At 37.9% G+C, this 13,937-nt stretch overlaps 2 protein-coding genes across 2 annotated transcripts; both read left to right on the plus strand.

Annotated features, from left to right (window-relative positions):
* Positions 1-4,123: 4,123 nt before the first annotated feature.
* Positions 4,124-6,452, plus strand: hoxc9a (homeobox C9a). The gene is made up of 2 exons (XM_062458719.1): positions 4,124-4,724; positions 5,614-6,452. The coding sequence occupies exons 1-2, from the start codon at positions 4,154-4,156 to the stop codon at positions 5,856-5,858; spliced, it is 816 nt and encodes a 271-aa protein (XP_062314703.1). The 5' UTR covers positions 4,124-4,153; the 3' UTR covers positions 5,859-6,452.
* Positions 6,453-9,737: 3,285 nt separating this feature from the next.
* hoxc8a (homeobox C8a) lies at positions 9,738-13,338 on the plus strand. Its single transcript, XM_062458721.1, has 2 exons — positions 9,738-10,473; positions 11,769-13,338. Exons 1-2 carry the CDS (start codon positions 10,041-10,043, stop codon positions 12,083-12,085), a joined length of 750 nt encoding a protein of 249 aa, XP_062314705.1. The 5' UTR covers positions 9,738-10,040; the 3' UTR covers positions 12,086-13,338.
* The last annotated feature ends 599 nt before the right edge of the window (positions 13,339-13,937 follow it).

Raw genomic sequence — 13,937 nt, forward strand, 5'->3', positions numbered from 1 at the left:
GGTGCGGTATGAATGAACGTAACGAGTGACGTGAACGTATTTTGAGTAAACTTAGAGTAGCCTATGTTCTTCCAAACCAATCGTTTACTTAATTAGTGCAGTATGCTTCTCATAACTGAGTATTTGCTTGCTTGCTTAGGTGATATTAATAATAGGCCTATAGGCCTAATGCAATAGATGTTGTGACCGATTTGGGAAAAACATATCTGGACCAGTTTTAATATAAAGTGCAATAATGCAGAGCCGACAGCTTGTTCCGTAGCCTGTCTTTATTTGTTCTAAAGTAAAATGAAGGTTGTCTTCCAAACTGACCAGAGGCACGAAAACAGATTGTTGTAAATACATGGGTCTTTGATATGACATAAATGCATAGTTTAATACCCTACTTTTCAAGATTCAAGGTAATTCAGTAGCCTATAAGTTCTTCCACAACGTTGGTTAATACCAGTGGAGATAATCTATTATCGTCACAAGATAGGCTGCATAACGTAAGAAATTAACATAACAGATACATGAAGTGTTCTCCTCTCATCCAATATTTTTCTCGTAGACAACCGTTTTCAACTCCACGGCCTCGATATACTGAATCGGACAGTTATTATTATTAATATAAGCCGTTTTAACTCAAATACCTGGCAAATTATTAATTACTTTTTCATATTTTATTCCGTCATATCCTCATAAAGCTTGCTGTGTAGAATTATAGCAATATGCATCAACATCTGCTGATCTGAAGATAATGCTATCGAATCTTACGCATTACAATTGTTTACCTTTACCCTTTTACCTTTGGGTAACCAGGCTATATGGCATCGGTCACTGAGCAGTAGCCCCTTCGGGCAATTGCTTTGACGTTGCGCATCACAAGTCCAAATTAAAAGGCCTAACAAAAATACAACGAATGAATAGCGCTTGGAGGAACGCTGAACATCAAGTGTTTTTAACATAAATTCTCCCTAATATAAACAGTAGCCTACTGGCCGTGCTCATGCGATTTCATCGTCTAAATAACGTAGATTTCATAATCTAAATAACAGAGTTCATCGTCTAAGTAACATAGGCAACCGATATTCTCTCAACATTGACCCGCAGCGTTCTCGTCAGTGATATTATAGTTATTTGAGCCCAAACCTGTCTCTTAAAGTCTCAACTAAACCACCAACAAACCTAAATATAATATAAGTTGGCCATCATGGACATTCCTTGATTCCTTATTGATTTTAAGATGTTTGAGGTGATCATTCTAATTGCATGATCCGAATGATCTGTCCTCGTCGTCCCATCGCTGTGGACACAAAGTCTTACTTAAATACATGTTAAGAGAGATTGGTGTACAGTTTTGTGAAAACCTTTACAGATGAATGAAAACCTTTAAAGATGAATGAATATAGCTTTGTTGTTTGGAAATTTGAAATGTGGAATATGTGAAAATCAAGTCCGCTGCCTACCCTCGGTCATAGCGTTTAGCTTTGTATTGCCGTGGTGTTCAAAATGAAAACTATGTTAATATGAAAAAAGCCTAACTAATATGTTAAGACATTATACATTTCTATACCAAACATTTGCAATAACCTTAGTCATAGACCTAATAGGCAATCATTAAGTAAACTTCGATTTAGTGCTAGGTCTAGGCTATACGCACAACATATCATGATATCTTCCTGCATGGTCCTTCAATGTTGGTCAATAAGTTAAACTTGTGTATGTTAAACTGTGTTACACAGCTAAATGTACATATTCTATGTGTGTATGGTGTATTAGCATGTCAAAACATGGTCAGAGTCTAAATATAAAGTGTAGCCTATAAAAAATAACTATATAAAAAGCACAGTAGCCTATAGAAAATCTGCAGATTAGATATTTTTATTAGAGTAACAATAAATCACATTAAAATATGGGATTATAAGAATACAGGACAAACAAGTGCAACATGAAGACACGACAAATGCATTAGCCTCATACAAGTAAAAACGTTATACCCTATAAAGCTTATTTCAGTTGTTTATTTAAACATACAGAGATGCAACGTCTGTTCATATAGTGCATGTGCATGACAGAAGCCTCTTGGGAAATCTTCTGAAACCTGAAAGCATCTAAAAATAAAAAAATAACCAGGCTGTGAGACACAATGAACTGAGAAGGCTACATGGAATGTTATATGCAAGGAAATTTGACCCCAAATCAATTCGATAATCTTGGGCATGAGAAAAACGGAAATGGGTCGGAACTGTGTTTAGGGAGAAGATCACCGTAGCCTATAATGGATTTTTTCACCTGTCTGACTTTCACAATTTGAGATTTGCTTTCATAGATCTAAATAAAGGACACATTTCAAAAGCATGTTCAGATCAGTGTATTATAAAAATCCACAATCAGTAGAATTCCGTCAATTTCTAGATGCGTAAAGAGAGGGTGTGAACATCGTCTATGCCTTTGAATGTTTACTCTATAGCTAATAGCAGTTTTACCACTAAATATATAGCCTTATATTCCCAATATTATTTACAATAGGTTCTGCTTACCCACTATGGGGTCTTCACATAGCTAATATGACGCAAATCCTTTGGTAGAGTTTAAAATGTAATGGCTGGATCTGACAGCAAAGAAGTCTGAATTTGACGCAAGCTATAGCTAAAGCACACAGGCCTAGTGAAAAGATTTGCGGTAAACTGCTGAAAAGTAAGTAGTGAAATAAAACTATTATATTATGTCCTAATTAGTCTAGATTGAAACTTTTTAAAAGAGTGTACCGCAAAGAATGTATAGACTTAAAATCTGTATGAAATGCATGCAATAGTTTCCGTGTGGAAATCTAGACCACCTGAATAATCTCTGATAGAATGTGTAAGGATGTCTGATGTGTCTATGGAAGTAAACAGCAGGCCGAAGCCATTTGTTTTAAGTCTTGAAAATATTGATTTGGTTGCTTGTTCTGATGTCTAAACTATGAAGTTAAACGTTTGCTAAAACGTGATTATATCAACATATCACAGGTAATAATAGACACATATACACATATAATTATATACACACCACTATTACTGCAAAAAGCACGATCAATGTCAATTTTCAACACCCAGTCGTCAAAAGCGTTCGTCTTTAATTCAACACTCATTTTTATAGGTTTATAAATGAATCTTGATACACTACGCCGAAATGGTGTATATGGAATACATACCTAGAACGCTATTGTTTTTTGTTTCTGAAACGAACCTTTATTGTCTCTCTCTCCTATCCACTGTCGATGGAGTCCTCAACGTTCTTGTTTGATGAGACTTCACTATCACAGTGTTAGTTTTATGTTGAGCTAGGAACTCAACTGCAGTCTTATTAACGACACGTTTATGAACAATCAAATGGTCCTCGTAAAAATTTATTGAAGGACATAAAAGCATGCACGGCCACTTGCTGAATGTAGCCCGCATAGCGTATTGGAAACATTTTAAATAACCAAAGTTTCCTCCGATAACCTCTAAAGAATTCTAACTTAGAAAAACAACTATAATATGCATTAGCGATCCAAACAAACTATTTTGCTGTCTATTTTGGTGGCTAAATTTGGGCTACGTGGACTTCAACAGGCTATACTACTCACCCTTTAAGAAACAGGGGCGACTTGCAAGCATGACTTTTGTAACACGAGTTCTGTCATATTAAACATACTGATTAAGAATATTAAACCCTTTATGTTGCCTATCTAAGATTGTATAATCTATTTTGATACTGACCCATTAGGCCTACGCCCAGAGCGCAGGGAGACGGAGAGATTAGGCTAGACAGAGATTGATTACACCAACAAATAGTACCTTCCATGATTTTGAGCACAGCCAATGTTGGCAAGGTTTATAATATTTTGAATGCTTTTAGAAATCCAATTTTATAGATAAGTTAAAATTGCAAGGATATTATACGGATGAATTTACCTCTTATGTCTCCGACAAGAAGACGGATATTCTAAAATCCCTTTCAAGTGCATTGGTATCCTTCCTATAACTCGCGCATTGATCCACTGTGCACTGTTTGTGGGGGTAAATATAATCACGTGTTGGTGAGGGAGCCAATAGCAGCTTGAGAAGCTTTGAGAAATAATTACCTGCCTTGATTGTTCTATGGGTAGATAAAAAAGTACACATACACTCCATATAATAATCGGATGCATGTAAAAGAGACGGGGAGCTTCGACATGTCGACCACGGGTCCCATAAGTAATTACTATGTGGATTCTTTGATCAACCATGAATCTGAGGATGTTCTTGCGGCACGATTCGCAGCTCCTGGTTCGCACCCCACCGGCCCTCGACCGTCGTCTCTTGTACCGGAGTGTGGAGACTATCCCTCCTGTAGCTTCGCCCCGAAACCACCCGTTTTTACTACCTCTTGGGCCCCTGTTCACACCCAGTCCTCAGTGGTGTACCACCCATACAGTCATCAACCTCATTTAGGCACAGACTCGAGGTATGTGCGGTCGTGGCTGGAGCCGATCTCCGCTGCCATGCCCTTCCATGGCTATCCAACGAATAGCAGACACTATGGACTGAAGCCCGATGCCTTCCAGGAGCACAGAGCCGGCGACTGCCTGAGCTCCAACGGACGCACCTATACGGAGTATCTGTACTGCCCCTCCGCTGACATCCGAGAAAAGACACAGCAAAACATCCCTTCTCCCGAGTCGGAGCTCCTGCCCTCCGGGAAGCATAAAGACGATAAGCCAGAACTAGATCCGAGTAAGTTCAAGCTTCTTTTACAACCGGCTATGGGGGTTGTTCGGCTGGAATTCTGGTTATTGCATTTGCTTAGATGTAGGCTTGCGTTTTTCAATAAAAGAGATTATAGGTTGTTTCCACCTCCTTTCTGTCCTCAACTAAATGCCCTCAGCTCGGGACTAGCTCTAAAAACTATAAAGACAAAGTAGTATAGGGCTATAAAACTAGAAGCGGGGTTATAAAATGCACTCGAAAACAACTCTGCTGTTAGGGAGGCTATGACTTTGGCTGGATACCGCAATATGTTCAACACTTTTACGCATAACAAGTGCCAAATTCATTTTACGCATACGAATTGGCAAACATTCCAAAAATTGTTTTATATAACATTTTAGTTTTTTAGTTTTGGTACTTAAATGGAGATACTTAGAATTAAATTGTGCTACTTCATATAGGCCTATCAAGTATTATCCAGATAATTTTTTTGTATAGGCTATACAGACATCTTACCATTTATTCGAGTTTAGCGCTCACACAGATATCTCAACTTGAAGAATGTTTTGGACATATTCGAGGACTTTTTCTACCGTCTTAAAGGCTTGAACCACGGGCCGTTTTATGGGCCTATAAAGTGAATAAGCGCATTGAGTATTTTACGACAGCATTTCTATTAACTTGGAAAGGAAGTACAATGCAGAACAATCTTCTTAAACGTAAATAGCAGCAATGCAAAACCACCAGATACATAGGCACACTTAAGTTATACATGATGTATTACCATACGTTATTATGTAGAGATTGTAACACTAAATTGAGGCACTGACCTTTTCAATGTGTATGTGCTTTGGACAACTTTGATATTGCTGACTCAACTTGATTTATGTTTTAAATATCATGTATTGATTTGCAGATAATCCAGTCGCTAACTGGATACACGCACGGTCAACAAGAAAGAAGAGATGCCCCTACACAAAATACCAGACTCTCGAACTCGAAAAGGAATTTTTGTTCAATATGTATCTTACCAGAGACCGCCGGTACGAGGTTGCCAGAGTCCTAAACTTAACAGAGCGCCAAGTTAAAATATGGTTCCAAAACCGGCGGATGAAGATGAAGAAAATGAATAAGGAAAAATCTGACAGCAAAGAACAGTAAATGTGGCCCAGCTGCAGTAGTAATGGACAGAATCAGACAACCATGCTAACCACTATTGACAACATGGACAACAAAGATAAACCAAAATAGACCATGTTCCTTTCACATTTGTCTGTTTCGTCTATTTTGTATTAATCCGAATATCTGTTTAATGCCGACTTTTTTGTGCACCTTACTTTGTTCATTTTTGAAAATGTAAGGAAACTTCATCAGTAACTCAGATTGATCGATTATTGGGATAAAATAGCCTACGTAACATACAAGACCATTTTGGAGTATAGGTCGAAGTCTAATTAAGGAACTTCCCAAGCCACAAGAAAGAAGATACTTGAAATATTTTGAATTCCATCAGTCCATAATTTATGATGTCCGTGTGAATGTCTTTTTATGTTTATTTCTATTGTATGTTGTGCAGGTGTTGCATTCTGAACAGAAACAACACATCTGCTACCTGAAAAAGTCTGTCTTTTGTCTTTGTGATAACGTAGTTGTTGTTGTACACTATTATGTGCATCTCACGTTATTTTTTATTGTATAGTTTCATTTAGAGTGTAGTTATGGGCCCACTCAAATATATACAAACATAATCAGTCACCTGTGTTTTCTCATTTATTTCCATTCAATGTTTTCCAACTTTTTAATAGACCTACCGTGCTGCAACCTATGTGAAAAATATTTTGACTTTGAGCTCCAGAGAGAAATTCCTGACCCAAATAGAGAATATTGACATCAAGCGGAAGGTTTTTTTTTACTATTCTGCTTTCTAGTAAACCTTTGTTTTCAGAATGCAACGAAAACTGCTGTGTGTTAAATAGGTCGCTAATACGTTGACACTTAGCAGTGCTTGTTAATATTATGATGCCTAGAGAAGACAATTGTTACAAAGTAGTTCAATCATTCATGTTCCAGGTATGCACATGCAACACTGAATATTTAGACACTATTGACATTTATTGGCTATCATCAGCCTGGGTTTTAAAGCACACGTTGCGGCTGAAGAAAGTACCCACGTAGGCCTACATTGGTGGCCTAATGTAGCCTACACTAGGCCTAAAGCAGAATAAAGGTCTACGCTATCAAATAAATCCAGCAATAGACAGAAATTGATTTCACCCAAAGTTGTGTGTTGGGCCATGATCAAATTGTCAAACTGTATTTTTCAGAATCACTTTGCTATAGGTCTTTCAGTAATGCCTGTATTCAAGTCTACGTGTCTTAATTCTAAAAGTAGCCTATCAAAGATGGGTGTTTGTCAATGAATGTGTGTAAAACTGCCTACATTCAAAGAACGTGAATGAAATATACATCTCCAATTGAAATCACATTATTTTAAAGTAGCCTAATTGAATGTCTGAAGCTAAACATAAACGTTTCTTCTTTAAACAAATTCCCATGTCTGGCATTTGTTTCCTGGGATCTGCCTAAATTGCCTTTTTGTGGTTGCAAACAATACGAACAGGATGCTATAATTTCAAAGCCCAATCCAGTGCATTTCCGCAAGTTGTTTGTCTCAAATGCAGACGAACAAAGCAAACCCGACTAACCGGCTAGACGTCTGGGCTAAATTACTTTATGGTTTTAATGGACGCTGATGGTGGACTCGTTCAAAGGAAACTTCGTTCAAAGGGGACTAGTTTGACGGTTTGGCCCACTGCAGATATGCCTACTCTAGATGGCTATATAATGAAATTAAATCTATTTAAAACAATTGCACACCGAATGTGTGTCACAGTCACACATCCACCGTTTGGTAGTTGAGCGCAGTCACTTTCTCACCAGATTGTTAAGATTAATGGTGGGTTATGATTATTGTAAGGACTAAGTATGTATAATAAAATATACGGAATGTCTTTAAAAATGAACAATCCTTAGATTGCAGATGAGGTACTGTAAAAAATATAGAGGATGGATGTTAATGACGTTCAACGACACTAGATGACGCTGTTGATCCATATTTTGAACACGGGAGTAGCCTTGTCCACTGGTGATAGAGTGATCACCATGTTCATTCACCAAGTCGTAAGGAAATGGAATGGAGGCTTCATGTACAAACATCGTTGACCTACATCGCGATACAAAGATTATCTTGTTTTTGTCTTAGTTTAAAGGTTGTAGTAGACTATAGCTACATCGGTTCACGAGTTCAATGTATAATTTCGAAATTGTCCTTCCAGCTACCTAAAACTTTGTGTCATTACAAAGAACGTTGATAATTTCAGGCTCAGCTACTCCTTGAAAAACATTTAGGTCTGTAATGAAATTTGATGGGTGCACATTGCATCCACCTTACCTTCCAATTGCAACACTGCTTAAGGAAAACAATTAAGTGTAATATTAAACAGTAGGCCTACATAGTAGTAACTGTGGGTGTACTTCCATAAAATAAGTGCAATTCCTAAGTAACAATTAACAAACAACAACATTGAAGAGACATGTTACAGAGAAACTCTGACAAATAAAAGTTTATTGATACATACAAGGACAGTAGTTACAGCTAGTAACAGTCACTGCAATAGTAATATTGGTTATTATTTAACAGTTAAACATTTTACTACAACAATAGACATGAAGTGAACACCGTAAACAACAAAACATATTCCTAATAGTAGCCTAATAATGAATAATAATATTCTCATTAATAACAACAGCAAATGTTTAGTAGGCCTAATTAACAATGCATCTTATTATCAATATTACTTTTTTAAATTATTATTATAATTATTGTAACTAGTAGGCTACTCCTACTAATAGCTTAGGGGTTGTAAAGATAGGCTAATGGTAATGATTCTTGGATAATTGGAATGATGGACAAGGAAGTGGTCAAGAGTAATAGGATAAAGTGCACGGGCTACGTCTTCCGTGTTGTGGTAGCCTTAACCCCTTTTTCTGCCTTTATATTTCTGTAAATCAGTCACTAAAATGTCTGTAATAGTGTCAAAAATGTACGGAGATGTGTGCAACAATGACCCAATGATTTGCATATTTATAGAGTGAGACAAGTCTATAAATTTACTTTCTCTGCCTTTCATATTTTACGATGATGTTTCAAAATTGTCAGCAAACAAGCTGACAAACACCACAAAAACCACAGCGGCATACCGGGGAAAGACATATACAACTATAAACCCTAGTGAAATAAACATTGAGCCATCCATGTGTCTGCTGATCTAACTAGACGTCTAATGTAAAATTTTATTAACTCCTCGCGGCAGATTTACAACTTTTCCTCATAGGTTTAACAGGGTCAGAGGAGGCAGTGTGTATTCACAGGTCGTGTTTATATTTGCTTGTGTCGGTGTTTCACAGCCGCTGTGGTGCAGTGTGTGAGGCACGGGCAAGGTTCCAAAGCTTTGTTAATGAGGATGACAGATTTGTTGTCGTTATTACGAAAGTTATCAACGTTAGGCTATTACATTACATTGTTTTGCAGTGGTGTTTTGTTGTTTAATTCTTATTACATTACTAGGTCTAATCTAATCTTAATATTTATCATTGTTATTTGGATGTAGTTGCACAAAAATATTTTGCATTGTTTGACCTTATTGGCATTGACTATAGCTACATAGGCCTAGTAGCCTTTTCTTTTGCGCCATTTATAAACTCAGAGGACTGGAGAACTGAACATGTTTGCTTATAGGTATGATCCAAATGTTGCATACGCTGTCAGTGCAAAAGACTGGTTACAGCAAAGCATTCTTTGTGTAGTTTATTTTCTCTTGATAGTCGCGTTTAACATACCTTTCGGTAATGGATTGATATAGTGCAGGTTTTCACAAGGTGTATGACTATCCGCTCATGGAGGGAAGAAGGGAGGGGGATGTTGGGAGGGGGGGTTGTGGTGGGGGTGGTTGGTTGGGAAGCTAAAAAAAGCGAAAAGAGAAGCGTTTGTTACTGTCGGTGGAGCTAGCCAGCTTGAACCCTAACACGCATCCAAAGCACACGCCATGCGCCGGGTTTGAATACGAAAAAACGATAAAAGACTGGAGATATTAAAAGAAATTCGATGAGAGGAGCGTGTAAGCAAGAGGGAGCTGCCTTAGATTGTCCAAAGGGGCAGCGTTTCTCAATCTAGTTCCGGTGTGTCTGTGCTGTGTGCGAGTTGGGACCCAAACAAAAGACTGCCACCATCCTAAAGGGGGATATTCTACCGCGAGAGACCTGTCTGCTTAATGCAAACTAATCATGAGCTCCTATTTTGTTAACCCCCTTTTTTCCAAGTACAAAGGTACCGAATCGCTGGAGCCAACTTACTACGACTGCAGGTTTCCACAAAGCGTTGCCCGTAGCCACACGCTGGTGTACGGACCCGGGGCAGCAGCGCCTGGCTTTCAACACCCATCTCATCACGTCCAGGACTTTTTCCATCACGGAACCACGGGAATCTCCAATCCTGGATATCAACAGAACCCCTGCGCTTTGGCTTGCCATGGAGACGCAACAAAATTTTATGGATACGAAGCCCTTCCACGGCAACCACTTTATGGTACCCAGCAAGAGGCAAGCCTCGCGCAATACCCAGACTGTAAATCCAACAGCTCTAACCCGGGAGAAGGACAAGGCCACTTAAATCAAAACTCCTCTCCCAGTCTAATGTTTCCTTGGATGAGACCCCACGGTTAGCATCATTTTGTGTTCCTTTTCCACGTTGTGTGTACACTTTTCTGTGTGTTGGTGTGTAAATGCGTCTGTACGTCTACTTGCGCGCGTGTTTATTTGAGTTTGTCTACCTGTGTGAGAAAGTGAAATAGGTAAGTGACTGGGGTTTACAGTCTTTATAGCACTATAAGATAAACGTGTTAGGGTTTTGAACGTATGTCACAGTTGGTCTCTGCAACACGAAAGCTTGGAATCCCTTCGAATATGTAGCCTATGTTGCTCTTTGGTTTTCTTTAGAATAGCAGTATATTTGAGCGGAAATATGTAATGAAACGTTATGAGATGAGAAGGCGTCAAATCTGACAAAAGACAAATATGTTATTGTATACTTCACAGCCACACAGCGCCTCTCGCATCAACTGGAAAGTTAGCATAGGCCCAAAGATTCCATTACCAAGTCACAGACATCTTGCCTGATGATAATTGACATTGTAAAACTGAAGTTAAACCTACCGTTTAATATAAAGCCTTGTACGTGTACGGCAACATCATCTGCTGACTTGACATCTTCTTACTGATAGCTTAAATAGAGATCGCTATGATATATTTTAAATCTAGAAGGACTTTTCACGTTAAGGCTCTTACGTCCACACACACACAAACACACACACACTCTCACACACGCTGGCACCTACGCACACCCACTCCTCGTGTGTGTTTGTATGATTTCACGATTGAAGGTCCTTCAAAACACTCAAATTGTAGTTGTTTACGCCAAATTATATGATAGCCCTTGCCATTGAGATGTCAGAATGTTGTTAATGAATTAGGAATACAACTCACTTTAAATTATATTTTAATTAGGCCTACTAATGCAGTATTTTGTTTAGTCCTAGGCCACTTGCAAAATTCAGACGATTGTTTATAGGTTTATATAGGACTGTGTCAGAAAAGCAACATTTTATCACAGGAACGAAGAATCCCAAATTAATCAGTATTATTGTTCAACAACCTGTAAACACAAAGTAATTTCGTGAATATTGTATTTTAAACCAAGACATCATACAGAATAAAAGTATCAAAGACGTATGTACTGTCTCATATATATATATTTGCATGTTAGAAACATAATTAATAAATTTTTCGTCCTGTTATCATTCACCACCGTTTTTTTATTTCATGAAAGGCAGAAGACATTGTCACGTGATTGGATTATGAATTGTTTACGCGGTATTATTACAATTAGTCGCCTTAGGATACTGCATAAAAAATATCTAGTGATATTCTAAAATAAAACTTCTTATTTCTTTAAAGCCCCAGGGAGACGCAATGGACGGCAAACCTACAGTCGCTACCAAACTCTTGAATTGGAGAAGGAGTTTCTCTTCAACCCTTACCTTACACGCAAGCGACGGATTGAAGTGTCCCATGCCTTGAGTCTAACTGAAAGGCAGGTAAAGATTTGGTTTCAAAATCGGCGAATGAAGTGGAAAAAGGAGAACAACAAAGACAAGTTTCCGGGGCAGAGAGGAGAGGTCGAAGCCGAGGCCGAAGAAGAGGGCAACGAGGACGGTGAAATAGAAGAAACGGAAGAAAAAGAAGCGGAAGAGAAAGAAGAGACCAAGGAGTGATTTTATGGTCTTTTATGGTTATATGGCTGAACAACAGAAAAAGAGTTTCCATACAAATGATGAGCAAGAAAGAGGCAAAGAGTCAACTTTATGACCACAATTTTACTTAGTCGAGAGGAGAGAGAATCCCACAGATGTGGTTGTTATATAGCCTATAGGCAAATTTTCCTTAAGTTATCTGGCAATTTGGTAGGTAAAATGCATTTAGATTTCATATTCTTTAGGGTCATAGTTCTACTTAGGTAGGCTTTGGCATCCTGTAGGTCACTAAACTGCTATTCGGTTAGGCTACGCATGTTAAACGGATCTGGCTACTCTTAAGATATCTCATGTGTAATCAACTTCCAATCCCAACGTCCAAAAACACTGCAAAATGAATTTGATTTGACCAACACCTACCTATCTTGTATATATAGACAATTTATATTAAATAACATAAACGTCTTTGCAAAACAGCTGCCTACAAAATCATAAATATAGGTCTAACTTAGGCTACGAGTAAAACATGTTCATCGTCATCACAAGAGCGTCATAGGAAAATCCAATTGACAAGCAATGCCCATGTAAAGCGCGTATAATGCTCTATTAATCTGATTTCATTTTTATTTGTTGTGATGGCTAAGAGAAGGAATCTTACGTCCTATTTTGCTAGGATTACCAGGGAAATGCAATCGTTTGAAATCCTTTGATGCTACCTAAACCTTGGGAGTTTGCAATAGAGATTTCTAAATACAGAGATTTCATATGTTCTTGTTATATAGTATTAATCCAACATTGTATTGTTAAATTATGTTTTATTTACCCATACAGTATACATTTGTCGAAGACAATGTTTAGTCTTTGAAAGACAATTGGCTCAAAGCCTAGCAACAAATTTGGAGATTGTACCGCAGTACTACCTAATAAACAGAGCCTTGCCCTTAGTTGCCCATTCCATTCTAATGGCACCGCTTTGTTTTCATTGAAACATATTTCCCCAACGACTAAAACTGCCTATAGAAAACGCACATTACTGTGTATAAAATACCTGCTACAATTACAATGATTTTTAAGTAAAAAGTTTTATTTGAACGTGTTGGTGATATAGCATAGACTAGTTGTTTTTGCACTGAATATAATCTTTATGTACGTCTTGTTATATTTCGATGTTACCCGTATGCTTGTTTGCTGGTGTTTCTCATGTGAACGACGGAATTGTGTGTCCACGCCATTGTTGTTGATGAAAAATTATGAATAAACAAGATGGCTCACTATCTGTGTGATTAAATATTTAGAAAAAACGTGCCTATATTGACGAAACACACAATTTCACACCGCATTTCATCATGTTTAATCAACATGTAATATTGCTTTGATGTAGTAAAATTCACTTCATTAAGCCACACAGAGATGGCAAGTTGAAAATCAAGTAGGCCTAAACACATTATTGGTATAATCCAAGTAGGCTCACTGGGTAGTCTAACTTGAAATAGCCTACATTGAACATTGTTGAACATACACTATCTATTGAAGGCCTTGCATTACACCCAAGCCCTCACCCATGCATTGGCATTTGAATGTATTTTCATTTTATAAGATACTGAGGGAGGCAGGTAAATAGCCTACTACCAAACAACTCTATAACTTCTATGAACTAGACCATGGTGCTTTAGTCATTAAGGATTGTCAACGCTAAGGTGGACACAAAAAGGTGCGCTGCAAATGTTTTAGTTGGAAACTCTCAAGATAACATTGGTTGTAAAGAGTAATACGATGTTATGGCACGAAGACCATATTTGGTTTGAAATTGGGGCCTGCCAATTTCGAATTCCCGTAGAGCCGACTCTGCTATCACAAAACTATGGGTAGCCTG

This window comes from Osmerus eperlanus, chromosome 4 (genome assembly GCF_963692335.1).
Source record: "Osmerus eperlanus chromosome 4, fOsmEpe2.1, whole genome shotgun sequence".
NCBI classification, from domain to species: domain Eukaryota; kingdom Metazoa; phylum Chordata; class Actinopteri; order Osmeriformes; family Osmeridae; genus Osmerus; species Osmerus eperlanus.